This window comes from Crinia signifera, chromosome 6, assembly GCF_055691185.1.
Source record: "Crinia signifera chromosome 6, ASM5569118v1, whole genome shotgun sequence".
Lineage (NCBI taxonomy): Eukaryota > Metazoa > Chordata > Amphibia > Anura > Myobatrachidae > Crinia > Crinia signifera.
The window spans coordinates 4,515,428-4,537,017 of NC_139222.1; the positions used below are offsets into that span (position 1 = coordinate 4,515,428).

General features: G+C 47.1%; 1 protein-coding gene and 1 long non-coding RNA gene across 2 annotated transcripts in view; both read left to right on the forward strand.

Annotated features, from left to right (window-relative positions):
• Positions 1-21,590, forward strand: part of LOC146007412 (uncharacterized) — a 67,821-nt gene that overhangs the window by 41,107 nt on the left and 5,124 nt on the right. The window contains exons 8-9 of the mRNA XM_083145763.1: positions 17,688-17,870; positions 18,009-19,731. Coding sequence (XP_083001889.1) covers positions 17,688-17,870; positions 18,009-19,731 — 1,906 coding nt within the window. The remainder of the gene's footprint in view (positions 1-17,687; positions 17,871-18,008; positions 19,732-21,590) is intronic.
• On the forward strand, positions 1,921-12,529 carry LOC146009901 (uncharacterized). The gene is made up of 3 exons (XR_014444699.1): positions 1,921-2,122; positions 8,306-8,455; positions 12,249-12,529. It is a non-coding gene; the product is annotated as an uncharacterized LOC146009901 (long non-coding RNA).

Below are 21,590 nucleotides of genomic sequence, written 5' to 3' on the forward strand. Positions count from 1 at the left end.
AGGGGGGCACAGGACGGTAACAAACAGGGGGACACAGGACGATAACACACAGGGGGGGCACAGGACAATAAGGCACAGGACGGTAACACACAGGGGGCACAGGACGGTAACACACAGGGGGGGCACAGGACGGTAACACAAAGGAGGGGGGCACAGGACGATAACACACGGGGCACAGGACGGTAACACACAGGGGGCACAGGACGGTAACACACAGGGGGCACAGGACGGTAACACACAGGGGTGCACAGGAAGATAATACACAGGGGGCACAGGACGGTAACACACAGGGAGGCACAGGACGGTAACACACAGGGGGGCACAGGCTGATAACACACAGGGGGGCACAGGACGGTAACACACAGGGGGCACCGGACGATAACACACAGGGAGGCACAGGAGGTTAACACACGGGGGCACAAGACGATAACAAACGGGGCACAGGATGGTAACACAGGGGGGCACAGGACGGTAACACACAGGGGGACACAGGACGATAACACACAGGGGGGGCACAGGACAATAAGGCATAGGACGGTAACACACAGGGGGCACAGGACGGTAAAACACAGGGGTGGCACAGGACGGTAACACACAGGGGGCACAGGACGGTAACACACAGGGGGGCACAGGACGTTAACACACAGGGGGCACAGGACGTTAACACACAGGAAGGCACAGGACGGTAACACACGGGGGGCACAGGACGGTAACACACAGGGGGGCACAGGACGGTAACACACTGGGGGGGCACAGGACGGTAACACACAGGGGGGCACTGGACGGTAACACACAGGGGGGCACAGGACGGTAACACACAGGGGGGCACAGGACGGTAAAACACAGGGGGGCACAGGACGGTAACACACAGGGGAGGGGGCACAGGACAGTAACACACGGGGGCACAGGACGGTAACACAGGGGGGGCACAAGACGGTAACACACAGGGGGGCACAGGACGGTAACACACAGGGAGGTAACACACAGGACGGCACAGGACGGTAACACACAGGACGGCACAGGACGGTAACACACAGGGGGGCACAGGAGGTTAACACACAGGGAGGCACAGGAGGTTAACACACGGGGGCACAAGACGATAACACACGGGGCACAGGATGGTAACACAGGGGGGCACAGGACGGTAACACACAGGGGGACACAGGACGATAACACACAGGGGGGGCACAGGACAATAAGGCACAGGACGGTAACACACAGGGGGCACAGGACGGTAACACACAGGGGGGGCACAGGACGGTAACACAAAGGAGGGGGGCACAGGACGATAACACACAGGGGGCACAGGACGGTAACACACAGGGGGCACAGGACGGTAACACACAGGGGGCACAGGACGGTAACACACAGGGGTGCACAGGAAGATAATACACAGGGGGCACAGGACGGTAACACACAGGGAGGCACAGGACGGTAACACACAGGGGGGCACAGGCTGATAACACACAGGGGGGCACAGGACGGTAACACACAGGGGGCACCGGACGATAACACACAGAGGGGACAGGACGGTAACACGCAGGGGGGCACAGGACGGTAACACGCAGGGGGGCACAGGGACAATGAGCACATCACACAGACAGAACAGGGATATCACCACCTGTCAGAGGACATCACCAGCTGTACACAATGTAGCTGGCTGCACAGTGCCACCATAGGCCTCCCAGCATACACACACTATGGGGACACTCACTACCATGGTAACAGGAAGTCTGGTCACTAAGGGGTTACCATGCAGAGCAGTCACCGCGGGGGAGGGGGGTCCTGCACTCATATACCGCCCCCTATATCACTAATCATCCTCCACACACACAGCTGGGAACCCCAGGCCGGAGCCCTCTGCAGAGGGGACACCTCCGGAGCCCGGGACACGCCACTTCCGGTCTGTGCGGGCCACCCTACTTCCGCGTTCCACTACATCTCCGGTTAGTGCGTTCCAGCGCACTTCCAGTCTTTGTGGTACCCCGTATTTCTGCGTTCCATCACATTTCCGGACTGTGCGTTCCACTCAAGTTCCGTATTTCACATTTCATCCGGCCTAATCACCGCCCCCTGCTCCATGACAACATCTGGGTCATTGCAAGAACGAGCAGAGAATTAGGTAATTATACAGGGGGAGCAGCCTGTGGTGTCCTGTTATTACTATTATACAGGGGGAGCAGCCTGTGGTGTCCTGTTACTATTATTATACAGGGGGAGCAGCCTGTGGTGTCCTGTTATTATTATACAGTGGGAGCAGCATGTAGTGTCCAGATATTATTATACAGGGGGAGCAGCCTGTGGTGTCCTGTTATTATTATACAGTGGGAGCAGCATGTAGTGTCCTGATATTATTATACAGGAGGAGCAGCCTGTGGTGTCCTGTTATTATTATACAGTGGGAGCAGCATGTAGTGTCCTGATATTATTATACAGGGGGAGCAGCCTGTGGTGTCCTGTTATTATTATACAGGGGAGCACCCTGTGGTGTCCTGTTATTATTATACAAGGGGAGCAGCCTGTGGTGTCCTGTTGTTATTATTATTATACAGGGGGAGCAGCCTGTGGTGTCCTGTTATAATTATACAGGGGGAGAAACCTGTGGTGTCCTGTTTTTATTATTATTAAAAAGGGGGAGCAGCCTGTGGTGTCCTGTTATTATTATACAGTGGGAGCAGCATGTAGTGTCCTGATAATATTATACAGGGGGAGCAGCCTGTGGTGTCCTGTTATTATTATACAGGGGGAGCACCCTGTGGTGTCCTGTTATTATTATACAAGGGGAGCAGCCTGTGGTGTCCTGTTTTTATTGTTATTATTATACAGGGGGAGCAGCCTGTGGTGTCCTGTTATAATTATACAGGGGGAGAAGCCTTTGGTGTCCTGTTTTTATTATTATACAGGGGGAGCAGCCTGTGGTGTCCTGTTATTATTATACAGTGGGAGCAGCATGTAGTGTCCTGATATTATTATACAGGAGGAGCAGCCTGTGGTGTCCTGTTATTATTATACAGTGGGAGCAGCATGTAGTGTCCTGATATTATTATACAGGGGGAGCAGCCTGTGGTGTCCTGTTACTATTATTATACAGGGGGAGCAGCCTGTGGTGTCCTGTTATTATTATACAGTGGGAGCAGCATGTAGTGTCCTGATATTATTATACAGGGGGAGCAGCCTGTGGTGTCATGTTATTATTATACAGTGGGAGCAGCATGTAGTGTCCTGATATTATTATACAGGAGGAGCAGCCTGTGGTGTCCTGTTATTATTATACAGTGGGAGCAGCATGTAGTGTCCTGATATTATTATACAGGGGGAGCAGCCTGTGGTGTCCTGTTATTATTATACAGGGGGAGCACCCTGTGGTGTCCTGTTATTATTATACAAGGGGAGCAGCCTGTGGTGTCCTGTTGTTGTTATTATTATTATTATACAGGGGGAGCAGCCTGTGGTGTCCTGTTATAATTATACAGGGGGAGAAACCTGTGGTGTCCTGTTTTTATTATTATTATACAGGGGGAGCAGCCTGTGGTGTCCTGTTATTATTATACAGTGGGAGCAGCATGTAGTGTCCTGATAATATTATACAGGGGGAGCAGCCTGTGGTGTCCTGTTATTATTATACAGGGGGAGCACCCTGTGGTGTCCTGTTATTATTATACAAGGGGAGCAGCCTGTGGTGTCCTGTTGTTATTGTTATTATTATACAGGGGGAGCAGCCTGTGGTGTCCTGTTATAATTATACAGGGGGAGAAGCCTGTGGTGTCCTGTTTTTATTATTATACAGGGGGAGCAGCCTGTGGTGTCCTGTTATTATTATACAGTTGGAGCAGCATGTAGTGTCCTGATATTATTATACAGGAGGAGCAGCCTGTGGTGTCCTGTTATTATTATACAGTGGGAGCAGCATGTGGTGTCCTGTTATAATTATACAGGGGGAGAAGCCTTTGGTGTCCTGTTTTTATTATTATACAGGGGGAGCAGCCTGTGGTGTCCTGTTATTATTATACAGTGGGAGCAGCATGTAGTGTCCTGATATTATTATACAGGAGGAGCAGCCTGTGGTGTCCTGTTATTATTATACAGTGGGAGCAGCATGTAGTGTCCTGATATTATTATACAGGGGGAGCAGCCTGTGGTGTCCTGTTACTATTATTATACAGGGGGAGCAGCCTGTGGTGTCCTGTTATTATTATACAGTGGGAGCAGCATGTAGTGTCCTGATATTATTATACAGGGGGAGCAGCCTGTGGTGTCATGTTATTATTATACAGTGGGAGCAGCATGTAGTGTCCTGATATTATTATACAGGAGGAGCAGCCTGTGGTGTCCTGTTATTATTATACAGTGGGAGCAGCATGTAGTGTCCTGATATTATTATACAGGGGGAGCAGCCAGTGGTGTCCTGTTATTATTATACAGGGGGAGCACCCTGTGGTGTCCTGTTATTATTATACAAGGGGAGCAGCCTGTGGTGTCCTGTTGTTGTTATTATTATTATTATACAGGGGGAGCAGCCTGTGGTGTCCTGTTATAATTATACAGGGGGAGAAACCTGTGGTGTCCTGTTTTTATTATTATTATACAGGGGGAGCAGCCTGTGGTGTCCTGTTATTATTATACAGTGGGAGCACCCTGTGGTGTCCTGTTATTATTATACAAGGGGAGCAGCCTGTGGTGTCCTGTTGTTATTGTTATTATTATACAGGGGGAGCAGCCTGTGGTGTCCTGTTATAATTATACAGGGGGAGAAGCCTGTGGTGTCCTGTTTTTATTATTATACAGGGGGAGCAGCCTGTGGTGTCCTGTTATTATTATACAGTTGGAGCAGCATGTAGTGTCCTGATATTATTATACAGGAGGAGCAGCCTGTGGTGTCCTGTTATTATTATACAGGGGGAGCACCCTGTGGTGTCCTGTTATTATTATACAAGGGGAGCAGCCTGTGGTGTCCTGTTGTTATTATTATTATTATTATTATTATTATTATTATTATTATACAGGGGGAGCAGCCTGTGGTGTCCTGTTATAATTATACAGGGGGAGAAACCTGTGGTGTCCTGTTTTTATTATTATTATTATTATTATTATTATTATACAGGGGGAGCAGCCTGTGGTGTCCTGTTATTATTATACAGTGGGAGCAGCATGTAGTGTCCTGTTATTATTATACAGGGGGAGCACCCTGTGGTGTCCTGTTATTATTATACAAGGGGAGCAGCCTGTGGTGTCCTGTTGTTATTGTTATTATTATACAGGGGGAGCAGCCTGTGGTGTCCTGTTATAATTATACAGGGGGAGAAGCCTGTGGTGTCCTGTTTTTATTATTATACAGGGGGAGCAGCCTGTGGTGTCCTGTTATTATTATACAGTGGGAGCAGCATGTAGTGTCCTGTTATTATTATACAGGGGGAGCAGCCTGTGGTGTCCTGTTATTATTATACAGGGGGAGCACCCTGTGGTGTCCTGTTATTATTATACAAGGGGAGCAGCCTGTGGTGTCCTGTTGTTATTATTATTATACAGGAGGAGCAGCCTGTGGTGTCCTGTTATAATTATACAGGGGGAGAAACCTGTGGTGTCCTGTTTTTATTATTATTATACAGGGGGAGCAGCCTGTGGTGTCCTGTTATTATTATACAGTGGGAGCACCCTGTGGTGTCCTGTTATTATTATACAAGGGGAGCAGCCTGTGGTGTCCTGTTGTTATTGTTATTATTATACAGGGGGAGCAGCCTGTGGTGTCCTGTTATAATTATACAGGGGGAGAAGCCTGTGGTGTCCTGTTTTTATTATTATACAGGGGGAGCAGCCTGTGGTGTCCTGTTATTATTATACAGTTGGAGCAGCATGTAGTGTCCTGATATTATTATACAGGAGGAGCAGCCTGTGGTGTCCTGTTATTATTATACAGTGGGAGCAGCATGTAGTGTCCTGATATTATTATACAGGGGGAGCAGCCTGTGGTGTCCTGTTATTATTATACAGGGGGAGCACCCTGTGGTGTCCTGTTATTATTATACAAGGGGAGCAGCCTGTGGTGTCCTGTTGTTATTATTATTATTATTATTATTATTATTATTATTATTATACAGGGGGAGCAGCCTGTGGTGTCCTGTTATAATTATACAGGGGGAGAAACCTGTGGTGTCCTGTTTTTATTATTATTATTATACAGGGGGAGCAGCCTGTGGTGTCCTGTTATTATTATACAGTGGGAGCAGCATGTAGTGTCCTGTTATTATTATACAGGGGGAGCACCTTGTGGTGTCCTGTTATTATTATACAAGGGGAGCAGCCTGTGGTGTCCTGTTGTTATTGTTATTATTATACAGGGGGAGCAGCCTGTGGTGTCCTGTTATAATTATACAGGGGGAGAAGCCTGTGGTGTCCTGTTTTTATTATTATACAGGGGGAGCAGCCTGTGGTGTCCTGTTATTATTATACAGTGGGAGCAGCATGTAGTGTCCTGATATTATTATACAGGGGGAGCAGCCTGTGGTGTCCTGTTATTATTATACAGGGGGAGCACCCTGTGGTGTCCTGTTATTATTATACAAGGGGAGCAGCTTGTGGTGTCCTGTTGTTATTATTATTATTATACAGGAGGAGCAGCCTGTGGTGTCCTGTTATAATTATACAGGGGGAGAACCTGTGGTGTCCTGTAATTATTATTATTCAGGGGGAGCAGCCTGTGGTGTCCTGTTATTATTATACAGTGGGAGCAGAATGTAGTGTCATGATATTATTATACAGGGGGAGCAGCCTGTGGTGTCCTATTATTATTATACAGGGGGAGCACCCTGTGGTGTCCTGTTATTATTATACAAGGGGAGCAGCCTGTGGTGTCCTGTTGTTATTATTATTATTATACACGGGGAGCAGCCTGTGGTGTCCTGTTATAATTATACAGGGGGAGAAGCCTGTGGTGTCCTGTTTTTATTATTATACAGGGGGAGCAGCCTGTGGTGTCCTGTTATTATTATACAGTGGGAGCAGCATGTAGTGTCCTGATATTATTATACAGGGGGAGCAGCCTGTGGTGTCCTGTTATTATTATACAGGGGTAGCAACCTGTGGTGTCCTGTTATTATTATACAGGGGGAGCACCCTGTGGTGTCCTGTTATTATTATACAGGGGGAGCAGCCTGTGGTGTCCTGTTATTATTATTATACAGGGGGAGCAGCCTGTGGTGTCCTGTTATAATTATACAGGGGGATAAGCCTGTGGTGTCCTGTTTTTATTATTATATTATTATACAGGGGGAGCAGCCTGTGGTGTCCTGTTATTATTATACAGTGGGAGCAGCATGTAGTGTCCTGATATTATTATACAGGGGGAGCAGCCTGTGGTGTCCTGTTATTATTATACAGGGGGAGCAACCTGTGGTGTTCTGTTATTATTATACAGGGGGAGCACCCTGTGGTGTCCTGTTATTATTATACAGGGGGAGCAGCCTGTGGTGTCCTGTTGTTATTATTATTATTATACAGGGGGAGCAGCCTGTGGTGTCCTGTTATAATTATACAGGGGGATAAGCCTGTGGTGTCCTGTTTTTATTATTATACAGGGGGAGCAGCCTGTGGTGTCCTGTTATTATTATACAAGAGGAGCAGCCTGTGGTGTCCTGTTATTATTATACAAGTGGAGCAGCCTATGATGTCCTGTTATTATTATACAGGGGGAGCAGCCTATGATGTCCTGTTATTATTATTATACAGGGGAGCAGCCTGTGGTGTCCTGATATTATTATACAGTAGCAGCATCCTGTGGTGTCCTGTTGTTATTATTATTATTATTATTATTATTATACAGGGGGAGCAGGCTGTGGTGTCCTGTTATTATTATACAGAGGGAACAGCCTGTGGTGTCTTGTTAATACAGAGGGAGCAGCCTGTGGTGTCCTGTTATTATTATACAGGGGGGAGCAGCTTGTTGTGTCCTATTATTATTATACTGGGGGAGCAGCCTGTGGTGTCCTGTTATTATTATACAAGGGGAGCAGCCTGTGGTGTCCTGTTATTATTATTATAATACAGGGGGAGCAGCCTGTGGTGTCCTGTTATTATTATTATTATTATTATTATTATTATAATACAGGGGGAGCAGCCTGTGGTGTCCTGTTATTATTGTTATACAGGGGGAGCAGCCTGTGGTATCCTGCTATCATTATACAGGGGGAGCAGCATGTGGTGTCCTGTTCTTCCTATTATTATACAGGGAGACTTACTGGTGACTCCGTGTTACATATCTGTGTTACATGTGCTCTCTGTGACGTGTTATATGTATTATATTTATTCCTAGGCGCTCCAGCTGTGAGGAACCAGTGTCTTTATTACACATCACACGTTCTGTATTCTCACTGATTCCCTGAGGATGGAGACGGACAGGAGTCCCAGGACTGAGAGGATAATAACTATCACCCTGGAGATCATCTACCTGCTGACCGGGGAGGTGACAGTGACATCACTTATATCTATAGTAATAATACAGGGACGTGACCGGGGAGGTGACAGTGACATCACTTATATCTATAGTAATAATACAGGGACGTGACTGGGGAGGTGACATCACTTATATCTATAGTAATAATACAGGGAGGTGACCGGGGAGGTGACAGTGACATCACTTATATCTATAGTAATAATACAGGGACGTGACCGGAGAGGTGACAGTGACATCACTTATATCTATAGTAATAATAAATGGATGAGACCGGGGAGGTGACAGTGACATAACTTATATCTATAGTAATAATACAGGGACGTGACCGGGGAGGTGACAGTGACATCGCTTATATCTATAGTAATAATACAGGGACGTGACCGGGGAGATGACAGTGACATCACTTATATCTATAGTAATAATACAGGGATGTGCCCGGGGAGGTGACAGTGACATCACTTATAGCTATAGTAATAATGCAGGGACGTGACCGGGGAGGTGACGTGACATCACTTATATCTATAGTAATAATACAGGGACGTGACCGGGGAGGTGACAGTGACATCACTAATAGCTATAGTAATAATGCAGGGACGTGACCGGGAGGTGACAGTGACATCACTTACATCTATAGTAATAATACAGGGAGGTGACAGTGACATCACTTATATCTATAGTAATAATACAGAGATGTGACCGGGGAGGTGACGTGACATCACTTATATCTATAGTAATAATACAGGGACGTGATAGGGGAGGTGACAGTGACATCACTTATATCTATAGTAATAATACAGGGAGGTGACCGGGGAGGTGACAGTGACATCACTTATATCTACAGTAATAATACAGGGAGGTGACCGGGGAGGTGACAGTGACATCACTTATATCTATAGTAATAATACAGGGAGGTGACCGGGGAGGTGACAGTGACATCACTTATATCTACAGTAATAATACAGGGAGGTGACCGGGGAGGTGACAGAGACATCACTTATATCTATAGTAATAATACAGGGATGTGACCGGGGAGGTGACATCACTTATATCTATAGTAATAATACAGGGACGTGACCGGGGAGGTGACATCACTTATATCTATAGTAATAATACAGGGACGTGATCGGGGAGGTGACAGTGACATCACTTATATCTATAGTAATAATACAGGGAGGTGACCGGGGAGGTGACAGTGACATCACTTATATCTACAGTAATAATACAGGGAGGTGACCGGGGAGGTGACAGAGACATCACTTATATCTATAGTAATAATACAGGGATGTGACCAGGGAGGTGACATCACTTATATCTATAGTAATAATACAGGGACGTGACCGGGGAGGTGACATCACTTATATCTATAGTAATAATACAGGGATGTGGCCAAGGAGGTGACAGTGACATCACTTGTATCTATAGTAATAATACAGGGACGTGACATCACTTATATCTATAGTAATATTACAGGGACGTGACCGGGGAGGTGACATCACTTATATCTATAGTAATAATACAGGGATGTGGCCAAGGAGGTGACAGTGACATCACTTGTATCTATAGTAATAATACAGGGACGTGATCGGGGAGGTGACAGTGACATCACTTATATCTATAGTAATAATACAGGGACGTGATCGGGGAGGTGACAGTGACATCACTTATATCTATAGTAATAATACAGGGAGGTGACCGGGGAGGTGACAGTGACATCACTTATATCTACAGTAATAATACAGGGAGGTGACCGGGGAGGTGACAGAGACATCACTTATATCTATAGTAATAATACAGGGATGTGACCGGGGAGGTGACATCACTTATATCTATAGTAATAATACAGGGACGTGACCGGGGAGGTGACATCACTTATATCTATAGTAATAATACAGGGATGTGGCCAAGGAGGTGACAGTGACATCACTTGTATCTATAGTAATAATACAGGGACGTGACATCACTTATATCTATAGTAATATTACAGGGACGTGACCGGGGAGGTGACATCACTTATATCTATAGTAATAATACAGGGATGTGGCCAAGGAGGTGACAGTGACATCACTTATATCTATAGTAATAATACAGGGACGTGATCGGGGAGGTGACAGTGACATCACTTATATCTATAGTAATAATACAGGGAGGTGACCGGGGAGGTGACAGTGACATCACTTATATCTACAGTAATAATACAGGGAGGTGACCGGGGAGGTGACAGTGACATCACTTATATCTATAGTAATAATACAGGGAGGTGACCGGGGAGGTGACAGTGACATCACTTATATCTACAGTAATAATACAGGGAGGTGACCGGGGAGGTGACAGAGACATCACTTATATCTATAGTAATAATACAGGGATGTGACCGGGGAGGTGACATCACTTATATCTATAGTAATAATACAGGGACGTGACCGGGGAGGTGACATCACTTATATCTATAGTAATAATACAGGGATGTGGCCAAGGAGGTGACAGTGACATCACTTGTATCTATAGTAATAATACAGGGACGTGACATCACTTATATCTATAGTAATATTACAGGGACGTGTCCGGGGAGGTGACATCACTTATATCTATAGTAATAATACAGGGATGTGGCCAAGGAGGTGACAGTGACATCACTTGTATCTATAGTAATAATACAGGGACGTGACATCACTTATATCTATAGTAATATTACAGGGACGTGACCGGGGAGGTGACATCACTTGTATCTATAGTAATAATACAGGGACGTGACCGGGGAGGTGACAGTGACATCACTTATATCTATAGTAATAATACAGGGACGTGACCGGGAAGGTGACAGTGACATCACTTATATCTATAGTAATAATACAGGGACGTGACCGGGGAGGTGACAGTGACATCACTTATATCTATAGTAATAATACAGGGACGTGACCGGGGTGGTGACAGTGACATCACTTATATCTATAGTAATACTACAGGGACGTGACCGGGGAGGTGACAGTGACATCACTTATATCTATAGTAATAATACAGGGACGTGACCGGGAAGGTGACAGTGACATCACTTATATCTATAGTAATAGTACAGGGACGTGACCGGGGAGGTGACAGTGACATCACTTATATCTATAGTAATAATACAGGGAGGTGACTGGGGAGGTGACAGTGACATCACTTATATCTATAGTAATAATACAGGGATGTGACCTGGGAGGTGACAGTGACATCACTTATATCTATAGTAATAATACAGGGACGTGACCGGGGTGGTGACAGTGACATCACTTATATCTATAGTAATAGTACAGGGACGTGACCGGGGAGGTGACAGTGACATCACTTATATCTATAGTAATAGTACAGGGACGTGACCGGGGAGGTGACAGTGACATCACTTATATCTATAGTAATAATACAGGGACGTGACCGGGGTGGTGACAGTGACATCACTTATATCTATAGTAATAATACAGGGACGTGACCGGGGAGGTGACAGTGACATCACTTATATCTATAGTAACAGTACAGGGACGTGACCGGGGAGGTGACAGTGACATCACTTATATCTATAGTAATAATACAGGGAGGTGACTGGGGAGGTGACAGTGACATCACTTATATCTATAGTCATAATACAGGGATGTGACCTGGGAGGTGACAGTGACATCACTTATATCTATAGTAACAATACAGGGATGTGACCGGGGAGGTGACAGTGACATCACTTATATCTATAGTAACAATACAGGGATGTGACTGAGGATGTGAGGGGGTCTGGCAGTGTATATAATGATATTTTATGTCTCCCAATACACAGGATTATACAGTAGTTAAGAAGACATGCGTTGAGTGTGAGACACCCAGCAGCCGCCCCCGTGTGTCAGGAGGACTGAGCAGGACCCAGAGCCCCATCACGGTGCCTCCACCTCACTCACTGATACATGAGAGGCACAATGACCAGAAGATCCTGGAACTCACCAACAAGATCATTCAGCTGCTGACCAGAGAGGTGACTGCAGGGAATGGGACGTTATACAGTAACACCGGGGGATGTGACAGGAGAGGTGACTGCTGGGAATGGGACGTTATACAGTAACACCGGGGGGGAGGTGACCGGAGAGGTGACTGCTGGGAATGGGACGTTATACAGTAACACCGGGGGATGTGACCGGAGAGGTGACTGCTGGGAATGGGAAGTTATACAGTAACACCGGGGAATGTGACCTGAGAGGTGACTGCTGGGAATGGGATGTTATAAAGTAACACCGGGGATGTGACCGGAGAGGTGACTGCTGGGAATGGGATGTTATACAGTAACACCAGGGGATGTGACCGGAGAGGTGACTGCTGAGAATGGGACGTTATACAGTAACACCGGGGGATGTGACCAGAGAGGTGACGGCTAGGAATGGGACATTATACAGTAACACCGGGGGATGTGACCGGAGAGGTGACTGCTGGGAATGGGACGTTATACAGTAACACCGGGGGATGTGACCGGAGAGGTGACTGCTGGGAATGGGACGTTATACAGTAACACCGGGGGATGTGACCGGAGAGGTGACTGCTGGGAATGGGAGGTTATACAGTAACACCGGGGGATGTGACCGGAGAGGTGACTGCTGGGAATGGGACGTTATACAGTAACACTGGGGGATGTGACCGGAGAGGTGACTGCTGGGAATGGGACGTTATACAGTAACACCGGAGGATGTGACAGGGGAGGTGACTGCTGGGAATGGGACGTTATACAGTAACACCGGGGGATGTGACCGGAAAGGTGACTTCTGGGAATGGGACGTTATACAGTAACACCGGGGGATGTGACCGGAGAGGTGACTGCTGGGAATGGGACGTTATACAGTAACACCGGGGGATGTGACCAGAAAGGTGACTGCTGGGAATGGGGCGTTATACAGTAACACCGGGGGGATGTGACCGGAGAGGTGACTGCTGGGAATTGGACGTTATACAGTAACACCGGGGGATGTGACCGGAGAGGTGACTGCTGGGAATGGGAAGTTATACAGTAACACCGGGGGATGTGACCGGAGAGGTGACTACTGGGAATGGGACGTTATACAGTAACACCGGGGATGTGACTGGAGAGGTGACTGTTGGGGATGGGACGTTATACAGTAACACCGAGGGATGTGACCGGAGAGGTGACTGCTGGGAATGGGACGTTATACAGTAACACCGGGGATGTGACCGGAGAGGTGACTGCTGGGAATGGGACGTTATACTGTAACATCGGGGATGTGACCGGAGAGGTGACTGCTGGGAATGGGACATTATTCAGTAACACCGGGGGATGTGACCGGAGAGGTGACTGCTGGGAATGGGACGTTATACAGTAACACCGGGGGGGATGTGACCGGAGAGGTGACTGCTGGGAATGGGACGTTATACAGTAACACCGAGGGATGTGACTGCTGGGAATGGGACGTTATACAGTAACACCGAGGGATGTGACTGCTGGGAATGGGACGTTATACAGTAACACCGGGGGATGTGACCGGAGAGGTGGCTGCTGGGAATGGGACGTTATACAGTAACACCGGGGGATGTGACAGGAGAGGTGACTGCTGGGAATGGGACGTTATACAGTAACACCGGGGGATGTGGCCGGAGAGGGGACTGCTCGGAATGGGACGTTATACAGTAACACCGGGGATGTGACCGGAGAGGTGACTGCTGGGAATGGGACGTTATACAGTAACACCGGGGGATGTGACCTGAGAGATGACTGCTGGGAATGGGACGTTATACAGTAACACCGGGGGATGTGACCGGAGAGGTGACTGCTGGGAATGGGACGTTATACAGTAACACCGGGGGATGTGACCGGAGAGGTGACTGCTGGGAATGGGACGTTATACAGTAACACCGGGGGATGTGACCGGAGAGGTGACAGCTGGGAATGGGACGTTATACAGTAACACCGGGGGATGTGACCGGAGAGGTGACTGCTGGGAAGGGGACGTTATACAGTAACATCGGGGATGTGACCGGAGAGGTGACTGCTGGGAATGGGACGTTATTCAGTAACACTGGGGGATGTGTCTGGGTGATGACTGTATCATTGTGTGTGTTAGGTTCCTATAAGGTGTCAGGATGTCACTGTCTATCTCTCCATGCAGGAGGGGGAGTATATAGAGGAACACAGGGGTCTGTACAAGGACGTGATGATGGAGAATCACCGGCCCCTCACATCACTGGGTAAGAGGAGACATTTATTATACAGGAGAGAGCAGGTATGGGGGTCCCCTATATACACCCAGCATCTGATAATCACATATATACAATGTACTCAGTCACTGTGTGTCTCCTACAGATGGGCCCAGTAACAGGAATACCCCAGAGAGATGTCCCTGTCCTCTGTATTCCCAGGATAATCCCATATATACAATGTCCTCAGTCACTGTGTGTCTCCTACAGATGGGCCAGTAACAGGAATACCCCAGAGAGATGTCCCCGTCCTCTGTATTCCCAGGATAATCACATATATACAATGTCCTCAGTCACTGCGTGTCTCCTACAGATGGGCCCAGTAACAGGAATACCCCAGAGAGATGTCCCCGTCCTCTGTATTCCCAGGATAATCACATATATACAATGTCCTCAGTCACTGTGTGTCTCCTACAGATGGGCCAGTAACAGGAATACCCCAGAGAGATGTCCCCGTCCTCTGTATTCCCAGGATAATCACATATATACAATGTTCTCAGTCACTGTGTGTCTCCTACAGATGGGCCCAGTAACAGGAATACCCCAGAGAGATGTCCCCGTCCTCTGTATTCCCAGGATAATCACATATATACCATGTCCTCAGTCACTGTGTGTCTCCTACAGATGGACCAGTAACAGGAATACCCCAGAGAGATGTCCCCGTCCTCTGTATTCCCAGGATAATCACATATATACCATGTCCTCAGTCACTGTGTGTCTCTTACAGATGGGGCCAGTAACAGGAATACCCCAGAGAGATGTCCCCGTCCTCTGTATTCCCAGGATAATCACATATATACAATGTACTCAGTCACTGCGTGTCTCCTACAGATGGGCCAGTAACAGGAATACCCCAGAGAGATGTCCCCTCCTCTGTATTCCCAGGATAATCACATATATACAATGTCCTCACTCACTGTGTGTCTCCTACAGATGGGCCAGTAACAGGAATACCCCAGAGAGATGTCCCCGTCCTCTGTATTCCCAGGATAATCACATATATACCATGTCCTCAGTCACTGTGTGTCTCTTACAGATGGGCCCAGTAACAGGAATACCCCAGAGAGATGTCCCCATCCTATGTATTCCCAGGATAATCACATATATACAATGTCCTCAGTCACTGCGTGTCTCCTACAGATGGGCCAGTAACAGGAATACCCCAGAGAGATGTCCCCGTCCTCTGTATTCCCAGGATAATCACATATATACAATGTCCTCAGTCACTGCGTGTCTCCTACAGATGGGCCCAGTAACAGGAATACCCCAGAGAGATGTCCACGTCCTCTGTATTCCCAGGATAATCACATATATACAATGTACTCAGTCACTGCGTGTCTCCTACAGATGGGCCAGTAACAGGAATACCCCAGAGAGATGTCCCCTCCTCTGTATTCCCAGGATAATCACATATATACAATGTCCTCACTCACTGTGTGTCTCCTACAGATGGGCCAGTAACAGGAATACCCCAGAGAGATGTCCCCGTCCCCTGTATTCCCAGGATAATCACATATATACCATGTCCTCAGTCACTGTGTGTCTCCTACAGATGGGGCCAGTAACAGGAATACCCCAGAGAGATGTCCCCGTCCTCTGTATTCCCAGGATAATCACATATATACAATGTACTCAGTCACTGTGTGTCTCCTACAGATGGGCCAGTAACAGGAATACCCCAGAGAGATGTCCCCCGTCCTCTGTATTCCTAGGATAATCACATATATACAATGTCCTCAGTCACTGCGTGTCTCCTACAGATGGACCCAGTAACAGGAATACCCCAGAGAGATGTCCCCGTCCTCTGTATTCCCAGGATAATCACATATATACCATGTACTCAGTCACTGCGTGTCTCCTACAGATGGGCCCAGTAACAGGAATACCCCAGAGAGATGTCCCCGTCCTCTGTATTCCCAGTATAATCACATATATACCATGTCCTCAGTCACTGCGTGTCTCCTACAGATGGGCCCAGTAACAGGAATACCCCAGAGAAATGTCCCCGTCCTCTGTATTCCCAGGATAATCACATATATACACTGTCCTCAGTCACTGTGTGTCTCCTACAGATGGGCCCAGTAACAGGAATACCCCAGAGAGATGTCCCCGTCCTCTGTATTCCCAGGATAATCACATATATACCATGTACTCAGTCACTGCGTGTCTCCTATAGATGGGCCCAGTAACAGGAATACCCCAGAGAGATGTCCCCGTCCTCTGTATTCTCAGGAAAATCACATATATACCATGTCCTCAGTCACTGCGTGTCTCCTACAGATGGGCCCAGTAACAGGAATACCCCAGAGAGATGTCCCCGTCCTCTGTATTCCCAGGATAATCACATATATACCATGTCCTCAGTCACTGTGTGTCTCCTACAGATGGGCCCAGTAACAGGAATACCCCAGAGAGATGTCCCCGTCCTTTGTATTCCCATGATAATCACATATATACCATGTCCTCAGTCACTGCGTGTCTCCTACAGATGGGCCCAGTAACAGGAATACCCCAGAGAGATGTCCCCGTCCTCTGTATTCCCAGGATAATCACATATATACCATGTCCTCAGTCACTGCGTGTCTCCTACGGATGGTCCCAGTAACAGGAATACCCCAGAGAGATGCCCCCGTCCTCTGTATTCCCAGGATAATCACATATATACCATGTACTCAGTCACTGTGTGTCTCCTACAGATGGGCCCAGTAACAGGAATACCCCAGAGAGATGTCCCCGTCCTCTGTATTCCCAGGATAATCACATATATACCATGTCCTCAGTCACTGTGTGTCTCCTACAGATGGGCCCAGTAACAGGAATACCCCAGAGAGATGTCCCCGTCCTCTGTATTCCCAGGATAATCACATATATACCATGTACTCAGTCACTGTGTGTCTCCTACAGATGGGCCAGTAACAGGAATACCCCAGAGAGATGTCCCGTCCTCTGTATTCCCAGGATAATCACATATATACAATGTTCTCAGTCACTGTGTGTCTCCTACAGATGGGCCCAGTAACAGGAATACCCCAGAGAGATGTCCCCGTCCTCAGTATTCCCAGGATTATCACATATATACCATGTCCTCAGTCACTGTGTGTCTCCTACAGATGGGCCCAGTAACAGGAATACCCCAGAGAGATGTCCCCGTCCTCTGTATTCCCAGGATTGTACAGAGGAGAATCACAGGACCCCACAGGAGGATCAGGTAGGTGGGATTTAGGGTCTCTCTAATACACCACAGTGACTGTCAATATATGATCTGTACAGAAGCTGTGTGTCTTATACACTGATATTATATTGATTGCTCCTAATGAATTCATACTTTATTTTATTGGTTATTTAGTGTGATGATCTGACAGCTACTAAGGCAGAAGCTTCAGAGGGAGAAGAAGAGACGTATGTGACTGATATGAAGGCAGAAGATACAGAGGGAGCAGAAGAGACGTATGTGACTGATATGAAGGCAGAAGATACAGAGGGAGAAGAAGAGACGTATGTGACTGATATGAAGGCAGAAGATACAGAGGGAGAAGAAGAGACGTATGTGACTGATATGAAGGCAGAAGATACAGAGGGAGAAGAAGAGACGTATGTGACTGATATGAAGGCAGAAGATACAGAGGGAGAAGAAGAGACGTATGTGACTGATATGAAGGCAGAAGATACAGAGGGAGAAGAAGAGACGTATGTGACGGATATGAAGGCAGAAGATACAGAGGGAGAAGAAGACACGTATGTGACTGATATGAAGGCAGAAGATACAGAGGGAGAAGAAGAGACGTATGTGACTGATATGAAGGCAGAAGCTACAGAGGGAGAAGAAGAGACGGATGTGACTGATATTAAGGCAGAAGATACAGAGGGAGGAGAAGAGACGTATGTGACGGATATGAAGGCAGAAGATACAGAGGGAGAAGAAGAGACGTATGTGACTGATATGAAGGCAGAAGATACAGAGGGAGAAGAAGAGACGTATGTGACCGATATGAAGGCAGAAGATACAGAGGGAGAAGAAGAGACTTATGTGACTGATATGAAGGCAGAAGATACAGAAGGAGAAGAAGAGACGTATGTGACTGATATGAAGGCAGAGGGTCCAGAGGGAGAAGAAGAGACGTATGTGACTGATATGAAGGCAGAAGATACAGAGGGAGAAGAAGAGACGTATGTGACTGATATGAAGGCAGAGGGTCCAGAGGGAGGAGAAGAGACGTATGTGACTGATATGAAGGCAGAAGATACAGAGGGAGAAGAAGAGACGTATGTGACTGATATGAAGGCAGAAGATACAGAGGGAGGAGAAGAGACGTATGTGACTGATATGAAGGCAGAAGATACAGAGGGAGAAGAAGACACGTATGTGACTGATATGAAAGCAGAATATACAGAGGGAAAAGAGATGTATGTGACTGATATGAAGGCAGAAGATACAGAGGGAGAAGAGACGTATGTGACTGATATGAAGGCAGAAGGTACAGAGGGAGAAGAAGAGACGTATGTGACTGATATGAAGGCAGAAGATACAGAGGGAGAAGAAGAGACGTATGTGACTGATATGAAGGCAGAAGATACAGAGGGAGAAGAAGAGACGTATGTGACTGATATGAAGGCAGAAGATACAGAGGGAGAAGAAGAGACGTATGTGACTGATATGAAGGCAGAAGATACAGAGGGAGAAGAAGACACGTATGTGACTGATATGAAAGCAGAAGATACAGAGGGAGGAGAAGATACGTATGTGACTGATATGAAAGCAGAAGATACAGAGGGAGGAGAAGATACGTATGTGACTGATATGAAGGCAGAAGATACAGAGGGAGAAGAAGAGACGTATGTGACTGATATGAAGGCAGAAGATACAGAGGGAGAAGAAGACACGTATGTGACTGATATGAAAGCAGAAGATACAGAGGGAGAAGAAGAGACGTATGTGACTGATATGAAGGCAGAAGATACAGAGGGAGAAGAAGAGACGTATGTGACTGATATGAAGGGAGAAGAAGTGACTTATGTGAGAGTTAATCAGCAGTGTAATGAGATGGAAATCCCTACAGATATCAGCTCAGGTGAGTAATTATTGCCTAAATCACTATAATAATCTTGCCCCACACCAGTGATTCCCAAACTGTGTGTCTTGGACTGATGATTTATGGTCAATGTAATAGGTAGAACCAGCGCTTGTGACTGCCTATCATAAAACGTGGACAAACCAAAGCGAAACTTGTCCCTTACCACATAGTTGAACATAAGGATGACATAAACACACATTGTCACATTTTTCATGTAAAATCCTGTACATCAAGGTTTCTTTATCCCCAAGCGTGAAATATATAAGTGATCTCCACTCACTGATAGAGCAGGCTATTATCAGACACATAAAGGTTTCTTTATCCCCAAGCATGAAATATAGAAGCGATCCCCACTCACTGATAGAGCAGGCTATTATCAGACACATAAAGGTTTCTTTCACTCTTCAATCTACAGTAAGATCTGAACTTCTATGTGATATTCTCGTCCATTTAATTTGCAGAAAATATGTCCACAGAGGTTAAAATGTTCCAAAAAGTCTTTATTTAGACATAACCCCAAACATCAGTAATAAATGCCAGACATATGCCCCAGAAAAGAATAAAATCAATCGTTTCTCCTTCATCCACTAGGTGTCACTGCAGTTACAGTGGGGAATAGAAGGGGCAACTGCAGGGAGCATGGGCAATTTTAAATGACTTCCCCTCCCAGGCAGTCTTAGATTGTGCCCCGTGGGAGCTGGTCACACTGATAGAGAGACCTTCAATCAGCAAGAGGATGGGGTAGGCAGCACCTGCCACTACATGCCTCCACCGTTGGAGCTGCTGGGGGGGGGACATGGTCGCAGCTGAGTGCGGCTCACTCCCCGGTCCCCGGCTGATTAGACTACCGTCTCTGGAGCTGTAACATACACAGATACGTGCATCCTTCCCCCGGCCATACCGCCGCCGGCAATCCTAGGCAGATTTGAGTGTAGTCTGATTCACCTCACTAGCAGAGGGGGTCAGGTAACTTTAAAAACAGTGGTCCTTGGCGCTATTTTCAAAAAAAGTGCCATTGTAAGGAGCTGGACTGTAAGGGCGGAGCTTACCGCAGGGTTTGCTCCCAGCAGCCCCGGCTGCTCCCCCAGGTTCTGTGATCCAGACAGTGGGGTATAACGCATGTGGGAACAATATAGGCTATATGTAAAAGAGGTCATAGCACCCTGAGGGGGGGGGGGTATATACCACAATACTGTTGGTGACCTGTGACAGCTCCTCTTTTATACTGTCTCTCCTAACCAGCGATTCTGTTTCTGGTTACCTGTACCGGGTGCCGGACGGGGTCCCGACTGTCGGACCCCTATACCACACCCCCTATACCTACTCTTGTGTGTATGTAGTGTATAAATGTGTATAATGGAAGGTGGAAGCTCCAAGGCTCTGCAAAGAGTGTTCTACCCTCTGCCGGTGGGACTCTGCTCTGTGATCAGATCCTCTTGTGTTAACATCCACACATGGGATATGCCTGCCTTAGAGGAAGGCACAATTGAGATCCTGACATAGAGGCTGTACCAGAGGAACCAGAACAGGTTTCTCAAGGTTTGGAGGACATGAGTGACATGGTTGAGCTTGCCTTGAGCGTGGGTGAGGGAGACCAGGCTCCTTCTCGACCTTCGTTATTTGGTAAATGCCATAAGGAGACATCATCTTTTCCTCTCTCTGAGGAATTAGACGGTCATTTACAAAAGGCTTGGCAGAACATATATACGTGAAGCCTCGGATTACTTGGTTGAGGCTTCCTGTGAAATCTGCATCATTGTGGCCTGAATTTTGTCCCTCTCTGTGTCTGCCCATAGGGCCTTTCGGCAGGGGGACACTGAAAAGAAATGGGCTGTGGAAGCACTTCCCATTACTGG